The 19,969-nt window shown below is 41.6% G+C and overlaps 1 protein-coding gene across 5 annotated transcripts in view; it reads left to right on the forward strand.

Moving 5' to 3' along the window:
- SERINC5 (serine incorporator 5) overlaps positions 1 to 19,969 on the forward strand; it is a 119,158-nt gene that overhangs the window by 73,979 nt on the left and 25,210 nt on the right. For all 5 annotated transcript variants that reach the window (XM_044925441.2, XM_044925439.2, XM_044925440.2 and 2 more), the window contains 6 exons: positions 3,391 to 3,569; positions 4,043 to 4,125; positions 5,602 to 5,695; positions 13,467 to 13,678; positions 15,213 to 15,308; positions 17,683 to 17,809. In XM_044925441.2, the coding sequence (XP_044781376.1) occupies positions 3,391 to 3,569; positions 4,043 to 4,125; positions 5,602 to 5,695; positions 13,467 to 13,678; positions 15,213 to 15,308; positions 17,683 to 17,809 (791 nt within the window). The remainder of the gene's footprint in view (positions 1 to 3,390; positions 3,570 to 4,042; positions 4,126 to 5,601; positions 5,696 to 13,466; positions 13,679 to 15,212; positions 15,309 to 17,682; positions 17,810 to 19,969) is intronic.

Raw genomic sequence — 19,969 nt, forward strand, 5'->3', positions numbered from 1 at the left:
GGAGAAGGGGACAACAGAGGATGAGATGGTTGGATGGCATCACCGACTCAATGTACATGAGTTTGGGTAAACTCCGGGAGTTGGTGATGGACAGGGAGGCCTGGCGTGCTGCATTTCATTGGGTCGCAAAGAGTCGGACACGACTGAGCGACTTAACTGAACTGACATGCATGTGTTATGGCAAGAGTGTGGGGGCGCTGTGCAAAAGGGATTAGCTTTGCTGATAGGGGGAACAGAGAAGGTAGGGGAAGAGTTGAATGAATATTACAGAGCAGTAAATCCCATATGAATAAAACAAATAAGGTGGAGGCATGGTGCCTCCTTTTACAGATTTAAAGCAACATTACCTCCTTATAACTTTACTAGCATGTGCTGCTGCTGCTGCTAAGTCACTTCAGTCGTGTCCGACTCTGTGTGACCCCATAGACGGCAGCCCACCAGGCTCCCCCGTCCCTGGGATTCTCCAGGCAAGAACACTGGAGTGGGTTGCCATTTCCTTCTCCAATGCATGAAAGTGAAAAGTGAAAGTGAAGTCGCTCAGTTGTATCCGACTCTTTGAGATCCCATGGACTGCAGCCCACCAGGCTCCTCCATCCATGGGATTTTCCAGGCAAGAGTGCTGGAGTGGGGTGCATGTGAGATGAGTGCAATTGTGTGGTAGTTTGAGCATTCTTTGGCATTGCCTTTCTTTGGGATTGGAATGAAAACTGACCTTTTCCAGTCCTGTGGCCACTGCTGAATTTTCCAAATTTGCTGGCATATTGAGTGCAGTCATCTTTCAGGATTTGAAATAGCTCAACTGGAATTCCATCACCTCCACTAGCTTTGTTCGTTTTGATGCTTCCTAAGGCCCACTTGATGGACAGGGAGGCCTGGCATGCTGCGGTTCATGGGTTCACAAGGAGTTGGACACGACTGAGTGACTGAACTGAGCTGAACCTCTGTATTACCAGTACCACTCATAGGGTGCAGCTTTTGTTTCCTGCTGCAGGCTCTGAAACATTCACTTGTAGGGGGTCCCCCATGACTTCAGTAGATGAAGATTTTAACCGTGTGAATTTGCTCACTCATTGTGAAACAGCTGAAAATTCAGACTCCTTCAGAAAGCCCTTGCTAATTTCTCTCATGACCTGGTGGGGGCGCATCCTGTATCTTAATCACTGTTTTCAAGCAGTTTCCAGACTCACCTTCTCAATGGAATGCTCCAGGGTGCTTCCAACCCTATATGTTAAAAACAAACTCCCAGAGCTCTTTTTAGTTCCTAGGGCTTCCCTGGTGGCTTAGAGGGTAAAGCGTCTGCCTGGAATGCGAGAGACCCGGGTTCAATCCCTGAGTCAGGAAGATCCCCTGGAGAAGGGATAGGCTACCCACTCCAGTACTCTTGCCTGGAAAATCCTATGGACGGAGGAGCCTGGGAGGCTGCAGTCCATGGTGTGGCAAAGAGTTGGACATGACTGAGCAACTTCACTTTCCTTTTTCCCTTTAACCCTACTCCCCCTCCACCCTAAATACTTAAAAAGGCAGAAGAGAACCCTCTCCCTATCCTTCAGTCCTGCCAACTATGACTTCTACCCATAGACTTTGTATTTTTTCTGCTACTAGTTTACTTTCTTCAACTGTTTTCCGGACTGCTAATTCAGTGGCCTTCTAATCCTCCTGCCTCAAACTTGTCCCTTTTCTCACATGTTCTTCACTTTGCAGCCAAAGGCATTCCAGCTTAAATAGCTGTTTCCCCTTCCTTACAGTGTGGGAGCCAGTCTTCTTGGCGTGGCATATACCCAGCCCTTCCCACCAAGATCATGCCTTCTTTTGAGCTTTATCTCTTGGCAAGGAATACTTTTTTAGTATAAGTATGCCCCCATGCAATATTTAGTCTAAGTGTATCCCAAAATATTGTTATATTAAAAATTAGTTGTTATTTATACAACATTTAAATTTAACTACACAATCTGTGTTTTACCTGGCTTGGTCAAAAAATAATAGTAATGTCTCTCTTTGTGGATTTACATCTTGCTGTGATCTAAAAAAATTGGAGTTGCAGGAACTTGCTGACCACAAAATGTTTGGTATTTCTTTATGAAATCTTTTATAGCTATGCATGAAAGTGGAACTATTATAATGGGATCTCAGTAGCATTGCATTTTTGCCCAAGACACTCATTTAAAAAAAAAAAAATCATATTTGAGATCCAGGTATAGTAATGATTGCAAATCTTTTCTGAGGGAGAGAATCCTCAGGGAGGAAGATGAACTTCAACTACATTTAGTCTTCCTTCTGTTTATGGAAATCTTTTATTTTAAAACTTTTTTAATTTTTATTTTTTGGCTGTGCCAGGTGACTTGTGGGAATCTTAGGTCTCAGATGGAAATTTTAACAACCTCATTGTTACTGTTTCTTTAGGATCTTTTCTGTAGAAGAAATGAAATTATCATGCTTCAGCTTTACCTTTAGTGTTTTGTCCTTTCTCCCCCTGGTTTTAGTTTTTGTTTTGTGGGTAAAGGCTATAATGTGATTTTTCAACTTATTTTCTGTTCTAAAGAGTGTTCAGCTTTGATGTTGGTAAGAAGCAGATTTCTCTCTCTTTTTTTTTTTTAACAGTAAATCTTTATTTTCTGACATTAGTAGAAATGTGCTGCTTGTTCTCATAATGTAAATTTTTAATTATTCTGATAATGTAAGTGGGTTTTATATTAAAACCTTCTAATTATACTGGAATAAACCATTGTTGACATTTATCAGATTAAGATCCGTAAATAAAGAACTCCAGTGGATCAAGTGAAAATCCTATTAACCACCAATTCACAGAACAATATATTAAATTAAAAAAAAGATTTGAACCTTGCTAGTAATGAGGACTATGGACACTGAAACAAGATCGTGGTTTTTAACCCTTAAATGTGGTGCTAAGGCTGGGAATGTGAGCAGTCTCAAATATTGCTGGTGGGATATAAACGCAGCCTTTGAAACAATGATTTGACTTTATTGCTTGAAACTTTCAAATGTAGCTACTACCTGACCCATTGATTTCATTTCTAGGTTAGGAGCTTATCCTACATAAATAAAGGCATATGGGCACTTAATCTCTATATTTATACATTTTAAGAAAAAATACCCATGTATTATAAGCATAATTTTTAAAAATTCTGATGCTGGATTTCAGAATTCATTAGGGGTAAGTGAAGGGTGCCTGGTACGTTATGAGCGCTATATCTCTAAAAAGGATTCAGAGGAAATTAAGGAAAAGGTCTTTGGAAGAGAGACTTTCTTCTCAGTCTTAATTTCTCTTGGTACATGGTGTATTTCACATTGGATTTTGACTTGCAGGCTGAAAGAACCACACCAACTCTTCCTTACGTAGTTTTAACAAAGACTGTCTCTCTTTTTCTTCAGATCCCTTATTTTGAAGATATTTGTAAAGGCATTAAAGCTGGCGACACCTGTGAGAAGCTGGTGGGGTATTCTGCAGTATACAGAGTCTGTTTTGGAATGGCCTGTTTCTTCTTCATCTTCTGCCTCCTGACCTTGAATATCAACAACAGTAAAAGCTGTAGAGCCTACATTCACAATGGGTGAGTCTTCGTGGGGATCGTCTCTCCTTTCCTTGAACTCAGAGCAGCATTCCAGGGCGTCTTCTACTCGTCACACCCTCTGACTGCTTTCCTCTAGTTGAAATTGTTGACAGTGATTTTAGAGAAGGTGGAAATTACACTTTTCACCGCACAGTGGACTAAGAACTGAATTCCTGTTTGTAACACCTGATGCCATAGTGAGAAATGCAGTGGAGATAAGAGTTTATTTCTTGTACCAAGACCTTCCCCCAGGTCATTTCCCCCCTGCAACAAAATGGTTTGGCACAATCAGAGGCCAAACACTGAGTCTGTCTAATTACGGGAGGAGGCAGTCCCCAGTCACTTAATTTCTTCCCCTCCATTTGAAGTGAACAGAATCACGGATTGACGCACTTAACTTCTAAGAGGTCTTTTGTCCTTCCTTGAATATCATTTGAATACATTTCCTCTGTTTTTTTTTTTTTCTCCTCCAGCTTTTGGTTCTTTAAACTTCTGCTGTTGGGGGCCATGTGCTCAGGAGCCTTCTTCATTCCAGATCAGGAGACCTTTCTGAATGGTACGAAGGGAGGGTTGGGGGTATCTATTTGTTGTGTTTTTACCCACTTTGTAAAATTGTTCCAAAGCATAGTCCAGGGTACCTTTGATATTTTAGGTTACTAATATTCTTGTAGCTTAAAAAAAAAAACCTGCCTCACCAGCCCACACTTCATTCACCCTCTCTAGTTCTTGTCTCCCCCTCAACACCCCCCACCCCACCCTCACCTCCCCGGATGGGTGATAGAACCTCTAGTTACTCTGCTGGCTGAAGAAATGAAGTTAAAGGTTATTGACCTGAAGAGAAAATGAGGCACTTGGAAAACTTGTTTGGAAACTAGTTTAGCATGTCAGCAGCGTGACCAGGGAGACCTTGTTCTTTCTGCCCTGCACATAAACCCAGGGCTTCTTAGCAGCTTTAAATCTGCTGCAGCAATAGTGGGCTAAGAAAGGCTGTGTCTAAGATGTAGCTGTGTCTAAGATAGTGGGGTCCTCTAGGCTATATCTAAACCTGACTGGTGTGAAACTGTGTAACATTTAACTCTATTCAATCAATTATATTCAATTCAATTGACTATCCTTATCGATGGAATCTACCAGTAATATTTATTATGATGCATTCAATCGTAAGTGAAACAAGAGGCCCTTCTTTATTTGAGCTAGGGAGGGGAAAAATAAAGCCTGTGTTTCAGAGGTTCAAAGCACTGTTCAAACCCAACGGATTCACTTTCCCAATTAAGATAGTGAAAGTATTCACACTGTGAATGAGGATAGATCCTCAAAGAGCCACATGCCAGGTCCAGTGAATTTCTTAGGGTCACACTGCTTTTATGCATTCCTTAAGGAAGTTGTATCCAAGTTGTCTTTTTACCTAAAATGCCTGTAACTAGTTTTCTAGTCCCCACAGAGGTCCTTGTATATATTAGAATAATATACTTAGAATGGTTGGGACCTGGCAGTTAGTCCACTAGCTCAGCTCAGTTGTTTTATAGATAACCCAGAGATATGAGGTGCTCATCCAAGGTTTGAGCTGCTTTGTGGCTGAGCCGGAAGTAGAACTTCAGTTTGAACCTCATTTCTTCATTGAACCTTGATGGGTCTCTCCCCAGTAAAATTCAAATCTTGGGTTTTTCTGGCAATGGGTGATTTTACTTTAAATGGGGGGTTGTTGCTGCTTTTATGAATTAACTACATCTGTTAGGGTATCTGGGATTGATTTATAGCATGGAGGTGAAGCTTGGATGCTGTGGTGCCAGACTGCCAGTGCTCACATCCCAGCACTTTACTGGCTGCAGGACCCGGTCAGCTTATGTAGACTCTGTTTTTCTCATCTGTAAAGCGGGTATATTAGTAGTAGCCACCTTGTACAGTTGTATGGGAATTCAATGTGTTAGCAGTACAGGGAGCCTGAGGTAAGAATTAACCATAGTCATTACTCTTTTGAGTTAGACGCTTGGGACCGTCACCTCATCTCCTTTCAAACGGTCTTCTTTTGCAGCCTGGCGCTATGTGGGAGCCGTCGGAGGCTTCCTCTTCATAGTCATCCAGCTCCTCTTGCTTGTGGAGTTTGCGCATAAATGGAACAAGAACTGGTATGTGCCTTTGTGGAAAGCTTCCACGTGAACTCACTCTCTGGCTCAGACAAAGTGCCCAGTGTCGACAGAGGCCCTACCCTGAGTCGTATTGCCAGGGGTTAGCAGCCTGCTTACACCAAAACTGGTCTTTGCTGGTTCTCTCCCTTCCCTCTGCTCTTTGAACCTCTTCCTTTAATCCTGTCTCACGCTGATTTTCTCTCATTCCTACCTTTCTTTTTCCCGCGTCAGTACTTTTTACTTTTTTCTCCCTTTTTCCCTACACCCTCTCATTTGGACTCTGAGACTTAGCCACGGGCAACCCCCCTGCTAAAGCCTCGCAGCCCAGCTCTGTGCTGTGTCAGTGGCTAAAAATGTTGAGCGAGCTTTATCTTAGGCCCCCATCCTTGGCAGATTAAAAAGAAAAATGTAGTTTGGAGCTGAAAGTTCACTTTCAGCAAAGACTTCGATGGACTAGTTCTTTCCTCTTTAAAAATAATTTTGTTGCTTCTCAACTGCCTAAGAGAAGAAGGGCCCCTTCGTTAGGAACTTTTGTTGTGCTCACTTAGAAAGCCATCCTGACTTTTAAAAATATAGACTCTAAGTGCCTTAAAAATAGGATTCACTCCCCAAGATGTGTGGCAAGTGCCAGACTATTCGTGGCTCATCTTATTTCTTGCTGAGCTACATTGAGGAAATGACTGGACAAGGGTCCGGCTTCTTCAATGCTAAGGCCAAGGTGACTTTGTTACTCTGGGCAAAGCTCTGTCTGACTTAACTGCTCTGTCTGACTTTATAAAACATGAGTGAAAATAACTGCCTGCTGTGTCTAGTAAGGCTCTTGTTATTTTGTAGATTTTGTAGGCATCATGTTATTTTATACTGTTTTGGGGTAGGGGAAATCTGAAAGTTCTATGTGAATGTGAATTTATTTTTTTTAATTTTGGATAACATAAGATATACTGTCCACATTCTCTCAAAACACTTTTCATTCTGATTATATTCTGCAGCTGGGTAGTTGTTGTTTTGTTTGGATTTTGTTTTGTTTTTTAAAGATCAAATCAAGAGATGCATGAATGAAAAGATACTCCTAGTCATTCTATTATTTGGTAAATACAAGAGTATGCACCCAAATGCCAACGTTAAAAATGTTTAAAGCACATCAAATCATCTTCCAAGTAGCACTACAGTCGTATTTTGGTATTTTTCAATTCTTAATCACTATGAAAATGCAGATTTCTAGGTCTGAATTGTGCTCATATATGAATTTTTTTTTTAAAGTGTATTTGTTTTGGGTTGTGCTGGGTCTTCACTGCTGCTCAGGCTCTTCTCTAGTTGCGGTGAGCAGGGGCTACTCTTCACTGTGGTGCCCGGGCTTCTCTTGTTGTGGAGCACAGGCTCTAGGGAGCACAGGCTCAGTAGTGTGATGCACGGGCTTTAGTTGTTCTGCGGCATGTGGAATCTTCCCAGACCAGGGATTAAACCTGTGTCCCCTGCATTGGCAGATTCTTATCCACTGTACCACCAGGAAAGTCCAAAATATAAGTTTATTATTGCATGCTGTCCTACATTTTAAGTCATCCCGAAAACCTAGTATGTTTGGGGTTTCTACTAGATCTTGTTTTGAGGCTGCAAAGTTTTCCTAAAGATAAGTCTAATGGGTGACTATAGTTTTATGTGACCCTGTTTTCTCAGTTGTACAGAAGAAATGTGCCCAGTAAGTTAGAAATGCATTTTAATTAAATATCACACTTTCCATTGATTCTTAATGTACTTTCACTCTGAATTTTTTTATTAGACAAAATATAATATGTCACCCCCAATTTTTTTTAAAGATTTTCACAAATTTCAAGTTAGGAACTTGTAGTAAAATATTAATATCTTTGATTCTGAGGGCCTGATTTGCCCATTAAATAGTATGTTCTCTCGAGAAGGCTTGTGCTGCTTTGTTCTGACTTTTAATGTTTTGATTGATTCTGAAGCCATTTTCTAGGACTGAGTATCGATGCCAAGTTTTAATAGGCATTTTGGAAGAGTTTGATCACTTTAAAAACTTTGCAGAAGCCACCTAATAGGAATGGCTTAAGAGCTTTGCAACAATTGATGTTGCTGTTGTACTGGCTGTGGGGCCAGTATCCCAACAAAATCCCTTTTGTCCACATACTCGTGGTTTCTTGATCTGCCTAAAATTAAGATTAAGCTAGGAAATGAACACAAGCTGGAATCAAAATTGCCGGGAGAAATATCAAGAACCTCAGACATGCAGATGACACCACCCTCATGGCAGAAAGTGAAGAGGAACTCAAAAGCCTCTTGATGAAAGTGAAAGTGGAGAGTGAAAAAGTTGCCTTAAAGCTCAACATTCAGAAAACGAAGATCATGGCATCTGGTCCCATCACTTCATGGGAAATAGATGGGGAAACAGTGGAAACAGTGTCAGACTTTGTTTTTTTGGGCTCCAAAATCACTGCAGATGGTGACTGCGGCCATGAAATTAAAAGATGCTTACTCCTTGGAAAAAAAGTTATGACCAACCTAGATAGCATATTGAAAAGCAGAGACATTACTTTGCCAACGAAGGTCTGTCTAGTCAAGGCTAGGGTTTTTCCTGTGGTCATGTATGGATGTGAGAGTTGGACTGTGAAGAAGGCTGAGCGCCGAAGAACTGATGCTTTTGAACTGTGGTGTTGGAGAAGACTCTTGAGAGTCCCTTGGACTGCAAGGAGATCCAACCAGTCCATTCTGAAGGAGATCAGCCCTGGGATTTCTTTGGAAGGACTGATGCTAAAGCTGAAATTCCAGTACTTTGGCCACCTCATGCGAAGAGTTGACTCATTGGAAAAGCCTCTGATGCTGGGAGGGATTGGGGGCAGGAGAAGGGGACGACAGAGGATGAGATGGCTGGATGGCATCACCCACTCAATGGACGTGAGTCTGGGTGAACTCCGGGAGTTGGTGATGGACAGGGAGGCCTGGCGTGCTGCGATTCATGGGATCGTGAAGAGTTGGACACAACTGAGCGACTGAACTGAACTGACTGAGGAAATGTACAAATACTGTTATTTTTATGTAAGTTCATTTAATTTAGGGTTTTTTTTAATGGAGATTCTTGCTTTCAAGGTTAGTCTAGAAAATATAATACTTGTATCTCTCTTCATGGGTGAAACAACCAAAGTTTTTCTTCCCTTTTCTTTTTTCTCCTTTTGTAAAGATCTTGAGAAAGAGATAATCTCAAAGGCAGTAGGAGAGAAAGGCCATGGGCCTGGACACCAGGCAGCAGATTTTAATGTCCCTGACTATCTGGCTGTTTTCCTCGAGGCGTGTGTGCATGTTCAGTTGCTCAGTCGTGTCTGACTGTGATCACATGGACTATAGCCCGCTAGACTCCCCTGTCCGTGGGATTCTCCAGGCAAGAATACTGGAGTAGGTTGCCATTCCCTTTTCCAGGAAACCCAGGTTTCCTGCATTGCAGGCGTATTCTTTACCATCTGTGAATCTTAAGGCATATGACTTGACTACTCTGACCTCAGTTTTTATATCTGTGAAGTGATGTGTTTTGTTCTTTTGTTAAAAGATAAGCTAGGGCATTTAAAAATGTTTGTGTGAAAATTGATTCAAATTTAGCCCTCTCCAGTCTAGCAAGTAGAAAGGATCTCAGGAGCTGTACAACATAAAAGGACTTTTATAGGCAAAAGGGAGCAGAGACAAGGAAGTTACATTAGGCAGAAAAGCAGTTTAGTTATTGTGAGGTAACTTCCCTATAGGGGATGGCAGGTCCTACCAGTCAGACTACCTAACTAGTTAACTAGGCTATCTAATTAGTGCTGAATAGGAGATTTCTGATTGACTGGTTTAATTTCTGATTGACTGTTTCTGGGAGAGCTGATACTCTGTTGCGTTGGTTTGGCAACATGGGGCTTAGCCTTAGTGACTTCATTTTAAGTCTTTCATCTTGTTTTTAACACTTTCTAGGTCAATTTTTTGTGGTTTGAAGTGTCAGTTCTATATCAAGACTGAAATCACAAAAAATAGACAGCATAGTCAGGTGTTTCTAATGAAGACCCATTTTCTAGGCTTTCTAGATTTAAAAATTCATGTTGTTGGCTTTTGTTTTCCCCTGGCCCTCATCCCAAGCCTGAGCCCAGCTGCCTCTTCTAACCTGATAACCTGCTTGCCTCTGTATCTATACACTTCATCCTGCTGCTTGGTCCTTTTCTAATCTTCATCCAAGTGCTCGCATTGAGCATTGATTCAAAATTTTTGGAGTGCCAACTCTGTGCCAGGCACCGAGAGTATAGTCATGGCATTATTTGCTGTGTCTACAGAGGTTGTCTCAGGAGGACCAGCAGAATCCGGAGCAACAGGTAGCGGCCACTCTGTCATCATTGCTGCATCAAGTTGTCCTCTGACAGTTGGCAGTCCTTGCACCGACATTCTTTAAGCACCTATTACTTGCCAGGCATTTGGCAGTAGGCAGTGAATGCAACAGTGCCCTGCTCTGTGGAGTGTATATTCTCCTGGAGAGGAGAGGGGGTAGCTAATAAGTCCAATCAAGCAAATAAGTAATAGGTTCAATGGTGGAGAGTGTGCTGTGGGTGTGAGAGTTGGGGCAAGCAGGGCAGGGAAAGGGTTTCATTATAAGGTATGAGGGAGACGAAGGAAGTTGGGAAGAGCCTGAGGCAGGGCTGTGCTGGCTTGTCTAAGGAGCGAGGAGACATCCACTGTGGCTGGACCCCAGAGGTGCGAGGGGAGGGAGCAAGGGAAAGTCATTCATCAGAGATGGCCCTGGACCAGATCATGAAAGGTGTCTGGGGCCATCATGGCAGATGCCAGGGCACTAGAGGGACAGAATCGAATGCACATTTCAAGTTAAGAAAAGACGAGAGGACGTCATAGGTGTAAGTAAGGAGACTAGTGGGAGGTGATCCAGGGGAGGGATGCCGTAGCTTGGTGCTAGATGGTAGCAGCAGTCAGATGATGACAGAGTCTGAAGTGGGAACCGAGGGAGTTTGCTGCTGGAGTTGGCATGATGCTGGGGAGAGGGGAGGAGCAGGGAGTGAAAGACAGTGGTCCAGCAACTACAGTTCTTTACCCCCAGCCCTAGTGGAATTGCCATATTCTGAGGTTGGGAAGACCACAGGAGGGCAGGTTTGGGGGTGGAAGTTTGAATACTGGAAAGTTAACCTGGACCTCCTAAGGTCCACAAGCCAGTTAGACCTCCAAGTGGAGACGTTAACAGGGATAATATGAGCCTGGAGTAGAGGGGAGAGGTTAGGGTTGAAGATTTAACCTTGGGAATCCAAGCAAAATCAACTGTTAAGAAAGTCCTTCTTACACTAATAAAATAGCCCAAAAAACTGGTGAGGACATAGCTGGACCCCCCACTTACACACTGGTCAGCAGTGTTCACCTTTTTCTTCATAATCCATTTTGTCTCCCTGTCAACAGGTAGCATTTGACTCTCTGCTTTCTCTAAGTCTCGCTTCATCTTCATATGATTTGCGTGCCTTCTCTATTACAATAACTCCACAGTCATCGGACTGCCTGGCTCAGTGTCAGGAGTATGATGGTCATTATCATTTTGGCCTTTCCTCTTTGTTTTCTTTCTGGCCGCAATAACTTCTCCATCATTCAAACGTTTCAGCTGGGCTGCTTGAACATTTTCCAACTCTGAAGATGTTAACCAAGTTGCCTGCTCTCAAAGTTTTGTGCGATGTGGTTACAAAGGGCAGTTGACCCCTAAGGCAGATGAGATGATTCAGACCAACCCTTGTTGTAGTTCTGTCCTCTTCTTTTAGCATCAGTAAGCACTCTTCTTTGTTCTGAACAATCTCTATAGGTTGTTAAGCCACCACATACTTCTCCCATCCCTTTAATAATGTTTATATAAAATAATATAATCTTTACACTAGTCTCCTCTTCTAGAGTCTTTATTATAAACTCCATTAAAATTTTTACTCTTCTTCTGGCTGATTTTATTCTTCACTTTTTTTTTTTTTTTTTTTTTAGAGGGGGTGGCTGTGGTCCAAGGCACGTGGGATCTTAGTTCCTCAACCAGGAATCAAACCTAGGCCCCTGGCCGTGAGAGCGCTGAGACCTAACCACTAGACCACCAGGGAATTCCTGCCTTCACTTTTTTTTTAATGTCAGACTCTTCCTTAATCATACCTGGCATTGTTTGGGAGAAGCAGTACTGGTATAGACTCTTCTTTTCAGTGCAAGGACAAAAGAGATGAGGTCAGCCAGTCTTTCTCTGGGTGGAGTTCAATGACTTCTCTCTCCCTGAACGGAAGATGGGCATCAGCAGGAGCTGCTGGCAGCACTTGGAGAAAGAGACTGGCTGCGGGCTCTGTGTTTCTGGGAAAATTCAGAGAGAACTCCAGCACAGAGCCCACTTTATAATACTGCCAGAACTTGTCCTGGGGTAGTTGACATCCAGAATGGGGAAGCTAACGACTGTGGATATTCATTTTAGTTACTGAATACACTTGAGTCAAAGACTGAAGTTTTTCAGCGTTAAGAAAAAATTCTAAGCTTGAGCCAAGAATTTTTTGAATATTCAGCTGTATCTTCTAGTTTTTAGTTGGTAAAATGATTGTTTGCTGTTGTTCATAGACCAAGTAGTGTCCGACTCTTTGTGACCCCATAGACTGCAGCACCCTAGGCTCCTCTGTCCTTCACTATCTCCTGGAGTTTGCTCAAATTCGTGTACATTGAGCTGTTAATTCTAACCATCTCATCCTCTGCTGCCCCTTTCTCCTGCCCTCAGTCTTTCTCAGCATCTCGGTCTTTTCCAATGAGTAGGCCCTTCAAATCACATGGCCAAAGAGTTGGAGCTTCAGCTTCGGTCCTTCCAATGACTGTTCAGGGTTGATTGCCTTCAGAATTCACTGGTTTGATTTCCTTGTGGTCCAAAGGACTCTCAAGAGTCTTTTCTAGCACCATAATTCAAAAGCATCAATTCTTCAGCACTCAACCTTCTTTATGGTCTAACTCTTACATCCATACATGACTACTGGAAAAACCATAGCTTTGACTATATGGACCTTTGTTGGCAAAGAGATGTCTCTGCTTTTGCATATGCTATCTAGGTTTGTCATAGCTTTCCTTCCAAGGAGCAAGCATTTTTTAATTTCATGGCTGCAGTCACCATCCACAGTGATTTTGGAGCCCAAGAAAATAAAATCTCTCTCTGCTTCCACTTTTTCCCCTTCTATTTGCTGTGAAGTGATGGCACAGGATACCATGGTCTTAGTTTCTTGAATGTTGAGTTTCAAGCCAACTTTTTCACTCTCTTCTGATCAAGAGTCTCTTTGGTTCCATGTTTTCTGCCATTAGAGTGGTATCATCTGCCTATTTGAGATTGTTGATAGTTCTCCTGACAGTCTTGATTCCAGCTTATGATTCATCCATCCTGGCATTTCACATGATATGCCCTGCATAGAAGTTAAATAAGTAGGGTGACAATATACAGCCTTGACATACTCCTTTCCCAGTTTGGAACCAGTCTGTTGTTCCATGTCCAGTTCTGACTGTTGCTTCTTGACCTGCATACAGGTTTCTCAGGAGGCAGGTCAGGTGATCTGGCATTCCCATCTCTTTAAGAATTTCCCACAGTTTGTTGTGATCCACAAAAACTGGTAAAATGATAGGTCTTCTGAATAACTCCTTACGATGGTCTGGGACCTGATAACATTAGCTAATAATGCTTGAAGGGTGGTAGATATTGTTGGAGAATCAACTGACCTGTCTTCCCCCCACCCCTTCCTCTCCTCTACTTCTGGAGAAACAGGACTGCAGGCACAGCTACCAACAAGCTGTGGTATGCCTCTCTGTCCCTGGTGACCCTCATCGCATACTCCATCACTACGGGAGGCTTGATTTGGATGGCCGTGTTTTATACCCAGAAAGATGGCTGCATGGAAAATAAAATTCTCCTGGGAGTAAATGGAGGCCTGTGTCTGCTTATGTCAGTGGTATCCATCTCACCCTCTGTCCGAGATCGTAAGTACGAGATCCGTACTTCCTTGTTCATATTATAAATGTCTTTGACCATAATTTTGGAAATTATGGTCAGTTCTTTATTTACCACAGGTGGGTAAACAATAGGAAAGGTGGGATTCCAGTGCCCTCTTCCTACCCTGCACTGGGCTGAAGGTGATAGTCAGTCATGCCTTTGTCAAAGATTTGAGTATAATGAAGTCAATAAATAAGAAGATAGATGTTACTATTGTTAAATAATGTACTACAAGGAGCATTTCAATGGAAAATGCCTTTAGTGGATATTTAGCTCTTCCCTATGGTCTCTTTGTAAAATCTGAATGAATGAGAAGACTCCCGAAGGAGCTGTTTTGGGCTTATCTTTGACTTAAGACCTCTGTGGACCACAAATCAAGGACAGCGTGGTCCCAGAATCAGGAAACAGGATATCCAATCCTGGCTCAGTCATTCGCTGGCCCCAGGAGCTGGCCTTTCTCAGATCCAAGTCCTTCCTCAGCAAAGCCAACAGAAACCTGTGAGCCTGATCTTGCTCGTGGTTGTTTCAAATCCAAAAGAAAGAAATGACTGAAGTTCATTATTGAAATTGAGATTATTATTCACCCAGTTCCTTTATCTATTAAGAATTTCCTAAAACATTATTAGTATTCAGATCAAAATATTCTTTGGGTTAAATTCTACCCTTTGAAATAGTTACAGTTTGGTTTAGTGCCATTAATTGTTAAGGTGAGTCTCATTCCCATGTCAAAGAGCATCACTGGAAAGGGCCTATTTTTTACCTTTATTGGTCCTTATAATTTGATAAGTAAAGTTCTGGAGATAAATTTAATCAGAGGGAAGACTGGGTAAAACTAAATCTTTTTATGTCTGTGGATGGTTGAAAATTTCACCAAAAAAAAGGATGAGTCCTTTTTATCGCATCTTGGTTACTCTTAGCCATCTGAACCGTTTAATTTAAATATTGTAACATAGAAGGCCTTTCCCCAATAAATGCTGAGCCCCATAGCCACATTCTTTGGCTTGGACCAATTCTGGTATTCCCAAAGGTTTTCTGTCCATTCACAGATGAGAACTCTTCCCCAGTGGCATGGATTCTGAGTATCTGATGGCTTTGTGAGTCTGGAATCCAGGTCCTTCCTATAAAAGCCATCATTCACCCCACTAAGCTAGGTGATCTCACAAATTAACAGTGGTGAATTTTTTCTGGAGACCTTGTGATTTAAGAACTAATGTGATGAACCTCAGGGAGACCAGGCAGTATGTTTCAGTACAGCTGTAGTTATTATTAAAATAAGATGTTGGGCGAGAACTCGGCAGAACTTGGCATCTCTGAAATGGCATTTAGGTTCAGCTTGTCACTCCCTCCCCCCAAAGATTTTAGTGTTATATGAGAAATATGCTACATACCCCTTCTTACCTTCATGTGTGGGGCTTTAGGTTTGAGGGATATTATTTGGGGCAGACCATTTTTTGGGGGTGGGGGGCGGTGCATATGCTTTCTCACCATTGATTTGTAACATGGTCCCTTGTTGTTCTCCAGGACAGCCACACTCTGGGATACTGCAGTCGGGTCTCATCAGCTGCTATGTCACGTATCTCACGTTCTCAGCCCTGTCCAGCAAACCTGCAGAAGTAGGTAAGCTGGCCTTGTAGGAAGGCTGTGCTTGCAGGGTGAATAGTGTCATTTGTGGGGTGAGGACTGTGTCTCCTCGAACTATCGTTTAAGTATCAGAGATGCAATGCATCAAACTAGAGAGGTGATCTAGACTTCTTTACTAAATAGTGTCCTCAGCATGGGACATGAACCTGGACCTTCCTTCTCCTGAGGCTTCCTGCTCTGCAGGAAAGACATGAACTCACGAGGGCTAATGAGTTTGCTTGTAAGCCTAATCTGCATTTTCCTACTCAGAAATAATCAAATAATCAAGAAATCATCAGAAATACTCAAGATATTTCTTTTTGTTCTCCTTATTATTGCTGTTGTTTTTAGATGGCTGTTAATTAACTTTCAGTGATCATTTCTTTGCCTCTAAGAGTGGAAAGAGTGTGGGGGAGTGGTTCTGCCACTTCAGTAACTTATATAAAGTGACTTACTGTTCTCTTCCTAGACATCTCGCCTTTAAAATAAGAATTTTAATTATTATTTTAAGAAGATAATTAAGATTCTTCTTTTCCAGAGTGGTTTTTATGACTTCAGTTGAGTATGTGTGTATATGTATACGTACAGTTTCTGGCGTGTCAGAGGTACTTTGTAAAGGTTACCTATTATTTTTGTAGAGAAGTTGCAACGGATATTTGAGAACTATCAAAAGACCATTATAGGTTGTTACTGTACGAGCCCTTGAGCTTTCCCAGTAAAGGGCCATATTTTCTTATTTTGATCTCCAAACTCCTTAAATTTCATCATTTTTTTCACGTTTGTGATATATAGATGTATGTATACATGTATATTCATATATACATAAGTATATACAAATGTGTGTATGTTTGGGTATATTTTATCTTATATAAATCAAGTTAAATACATATACTCTTTTCTCTAGAGTAGAAAATTGATGTTTTCCTTTTTTAAATTTAGAAAGCAAATGCAAAGATGTTTTTGAAAGTTTTAGCATATACGTGTAGTATGTATGGGTCTTGCCTTTATAGCTATTTATAGTACAATGTGAATATAATTGTAGGTCTTTTGTTAAGTATAGTCTATCCTGGATATAATTTTTTTAGAAAAAAACTATAAATTTGACTTCAAGTTTATTTAAATCTAGTCTATTTAAAACTTTTATGAGTATTTTGACTGTTTACATATTAATCTCTGGCTTTAACTTAATGGGGTTTTTTGGTTACAGCATTTTTCTTCTCAATGGCAGGTATCACTTAAATACAGAAAAAAAAAAAAACCTTTTATTTTTAATTTTGGGTGGTAGTACTTAAATAGCAAAGTTCATATTTTGGTCAGGTTTGTAAAGAAAATTTTCAGTGGCCTAAGAAAAAGATTCCTGAAGCCACAGCACACAGTGACATTTGACGTTTACAGTTTCAAGTGGGAGTACAAGTAATAATTTTAGTGCAACTTCAAGCCCATAGAATGTGCATGTTTGTAGAATGGTTTGTAGCCTGTTATTTTATATTTATGTTCCTTATTTTGGGGCAGAGCAAATAGAGCCAGCTTGGGTGTTCAGAACTGAAGACTCTGTTAGATAAAAAGTAAACAACTAATGATGGTAATATGATAGAAATCTTTGTTATCTAGCCTCTACAATTTTATTAGACTCTAGCCACTTGAGAAGTTTCCCAGGTTACAGCCTAAAAGATGTCATGACGGTCCTATTACTGACAATAGAATGACTTCTTATCTGGGTGGAGGCTGCTGGCCAGACAGCAGTTCCTGCGAGTTCCTGTTTGATTGTTGGTTCTTCTCCGAGGATGATCGACATAGAGGATGCTCTCAGTTACCTGCATGCTACCTGCTGCCCAGTCGGCCAATTTATTGTTATCATTTAGTCCCTGAGTTGTATCTGACTCTTCTGTGACCCCATGGACTGTAGCCCACCAGGCTCCCCTGCCCATGGAATTCTCCAGGCAAGCATACTGGAGTGGGCTGTCCTTTCCTTCTCCAGGGGATCTTCCCAACCCAGGGATCGAACCTGTGTCTCCTGCATTGGCAGGCAGATTCTTTACCACTGAGCCATGAGGGAAGACCCATGAGCCAATACTTTTTACTATCGCTCCAATAGTACTGAAAAAGAACATGACTCTTAGAAATCCCTGGTACTGAAGACCCCTTTAGCACTAAGCTGACACCCAAGGGTCTTATTCTGAGAGGCTGCCTAGGTGGGAGAGGGTGCTTTAGAGAGCAGCCATCTAATCTAAGTTGGATGGTAGAGGAAACGTTTGCAGTGCTGAGTGTTCACTGTTCTATACTGCATGGATTTTCCCAAAGTGAATGCATCCCTGACTTACAGAGGGCTTTTCTAATACGGCAATGATTCCTTTTTTCTTGTCTTCACAAGTCCTAGATGAACACGGGAAGAACGTCACCATCTGTGTGCCTAACTTTGGTCAGGACCTATACAGGGACAAGACCTTGGTTGCTGGACTGGGCACTGCCATCTTGTGTGTATGCATCTTGTATTCATGGTAAGTTTTAGAAGTTACCTGAGGCCATCTTTGCAGACTTTAAGTACAAGAGGAGAATTTACATAAGTTGTAGCAGTATGAGGTGGTCAAACAAATGCCATCTGAGGAAGAGGGCAAATGAAGCCTGAAGTAAGAAGGTGGTTTTACAGCATGAAATCTAGCTGTTTGGACTTCATTTTACATAACTTGTATTTCTTTGAGGTAAATAAAATAAATATATACGGTATGTTGCAATCCTTTAAAGATGGTTGAGTATTACTTGCTAAAGCCCTTTTGGAGAGTAAGGGAGCACAAAATGAGGAAGAGACAGTATGTGCCAGAATGTTTTGGCAACGTTCTACTCCAACAGAAAAAAAACGTTTGTTCTCTTGTTGATGGAAAGAGTACAAAGTACTCCATACACAGACATTTTGTGCTTGGTCCAGGAAAGACAGGAAACATTTCTTTTATGCTAAAACTCACATTGCTTTTAAGGAGCAAAGTCATTTCTCCAAAAGTAGGTGTGATACATAAGCAGGCTGTGTTTTAGGTGCTTGGGCTGGGGTTTATTATTTTTAAATCTATATAAAAAAATACCAGAGGGAGAAGAGTAAAGGATAGGAATCATAAGTTTCTTATTCCATTTACGTTTCACTGTTGATCACGCTTCCCTTTGACAGTCACCCTTTCGTGTTTAGGTTTTACTCCTGTGTTTTACATTTCGGTATATTTCAGTGTCTAAAAATTTCAACCAGTCACAGGCACGTTGTAGTGATCCTTTGGCCAAAACTGAACCATCCTTGGTAGCTTGTATAAGTAGAATGTCTCTCTGTACATGTTGGCATTTTCTCTCACAGCTTCTAACACCCCTTCATGCTGTAGAGAGGGACCAACAGCCATGGACCTTGACGACAGACATAGGCAGGAGAACTGAGTTTTATGGAGCGTGTGTTCACAGTCATGCATCAAGCTTGCAAAGGCATGCAGTGTCGACTCTCAGCCTGTCTGTGACATAGTGGCAGCCTCTCCACGCTGCAGCAAAAGCAACCATGGGCAACACTTTCTGGCCTTCCATTATTATCAATTCCATACGTGTTCACTGATTCGGGCCCACATCAATGCTGTAAAGATGTTTTCAGGAAAACCAGTAAGGCACCCACATTTTAATCCTGATTCTCAGTCCTTCCTTTCTTAAGTTTTTCCTTCCTGAGTCTATTATTTTTGGGCTTTGGGGGAGAAATGTCAGCAGCATGGCTAATTTTATGATCTGTCACTCACTTTTTTTCTGTATTGGCATATAAAAAATATTGGTGAGTCCAGCAAGGAGAAAGTAGGTTACTAAACTATAAATGTAGAATATTTCACTTTTAGAATAAAATGTAGTTGTATTTACAGATGAAGAAAAAGTCCTGGAAGGAGATAAACCAAGATTGTAATGTGCTTGTATTATGTATATAATTTTTTTTTCTTTTAAAAAAGTTTTTTTTAACATGAGCTATTGCTTCTTTTGTATGTATTATCAGAAAAAAAAAGCTGTAAAGATATTTGATAGACTAAAATCAGATGTTTTTGTGAGTTGCTGAATGCCTAATCCCACATGATTAAAAATATTTGCTCCCTTAGATAAAATAGGACTTAGATTTGCTATCAGTGGAAAAGATGCAAAAATACTATTTACTATGGTGATAGAACTGCCACCAGTCGTTTTGGTTTGTGGTGTGTAATTTCCACCGTATACGTTGCTTTTGAAATTTAGCGGCACCTTAGCAGAGGTTGGCAAGGTCTAGTCTGGGATTCCCAAAAGAACTTTTGAAGCTGACAGCTATGTAAAATCTGTCTAAATACCAAGAGCACACGTTATTGAATGCTGGTAATCAATCTGCAAAACCATAGTGCTCGAAGGATGAGGAGACAGAAAACAACAGCCAGGCCAAGTGGAGCTGGGGAGTAACCAGGCAGCCCTGTGGGCTGACGCAGCACACGGCGTGAACATACCACCTGGTCATGGCAGTTGATTCCTGGGGGTTCAGCGCAGTGCTGCACAGCGAGGGGGGCCCTGGGTGACTGGTGTTTGCTCTAATTACCCACCGCAGCTCCAGAAGGAGTGGGCTTTGAGAACTTTATAGCAAGCAGCCTGGAGTTCGAGGGGGCTTTGAGTTTAGCCCTAGGAGGGCCTTGAAA

This window comes from Bubalus bubalis, chromosome 11 (genome assembly GCF_019923935.1).
Source record: "Bubalus bubalis isolate 160015118507 breed Murrah chromosome 11, NDDB_SH_1, whole genome shotgun sequence".
Classification (NCBI taxonomy): domain Eukaryota; kingdom Metazoa; phylum Chordata; class Mammalia; order Artiodactyla; family Bovidae; genus Bubalus; species Bubalus bubalis.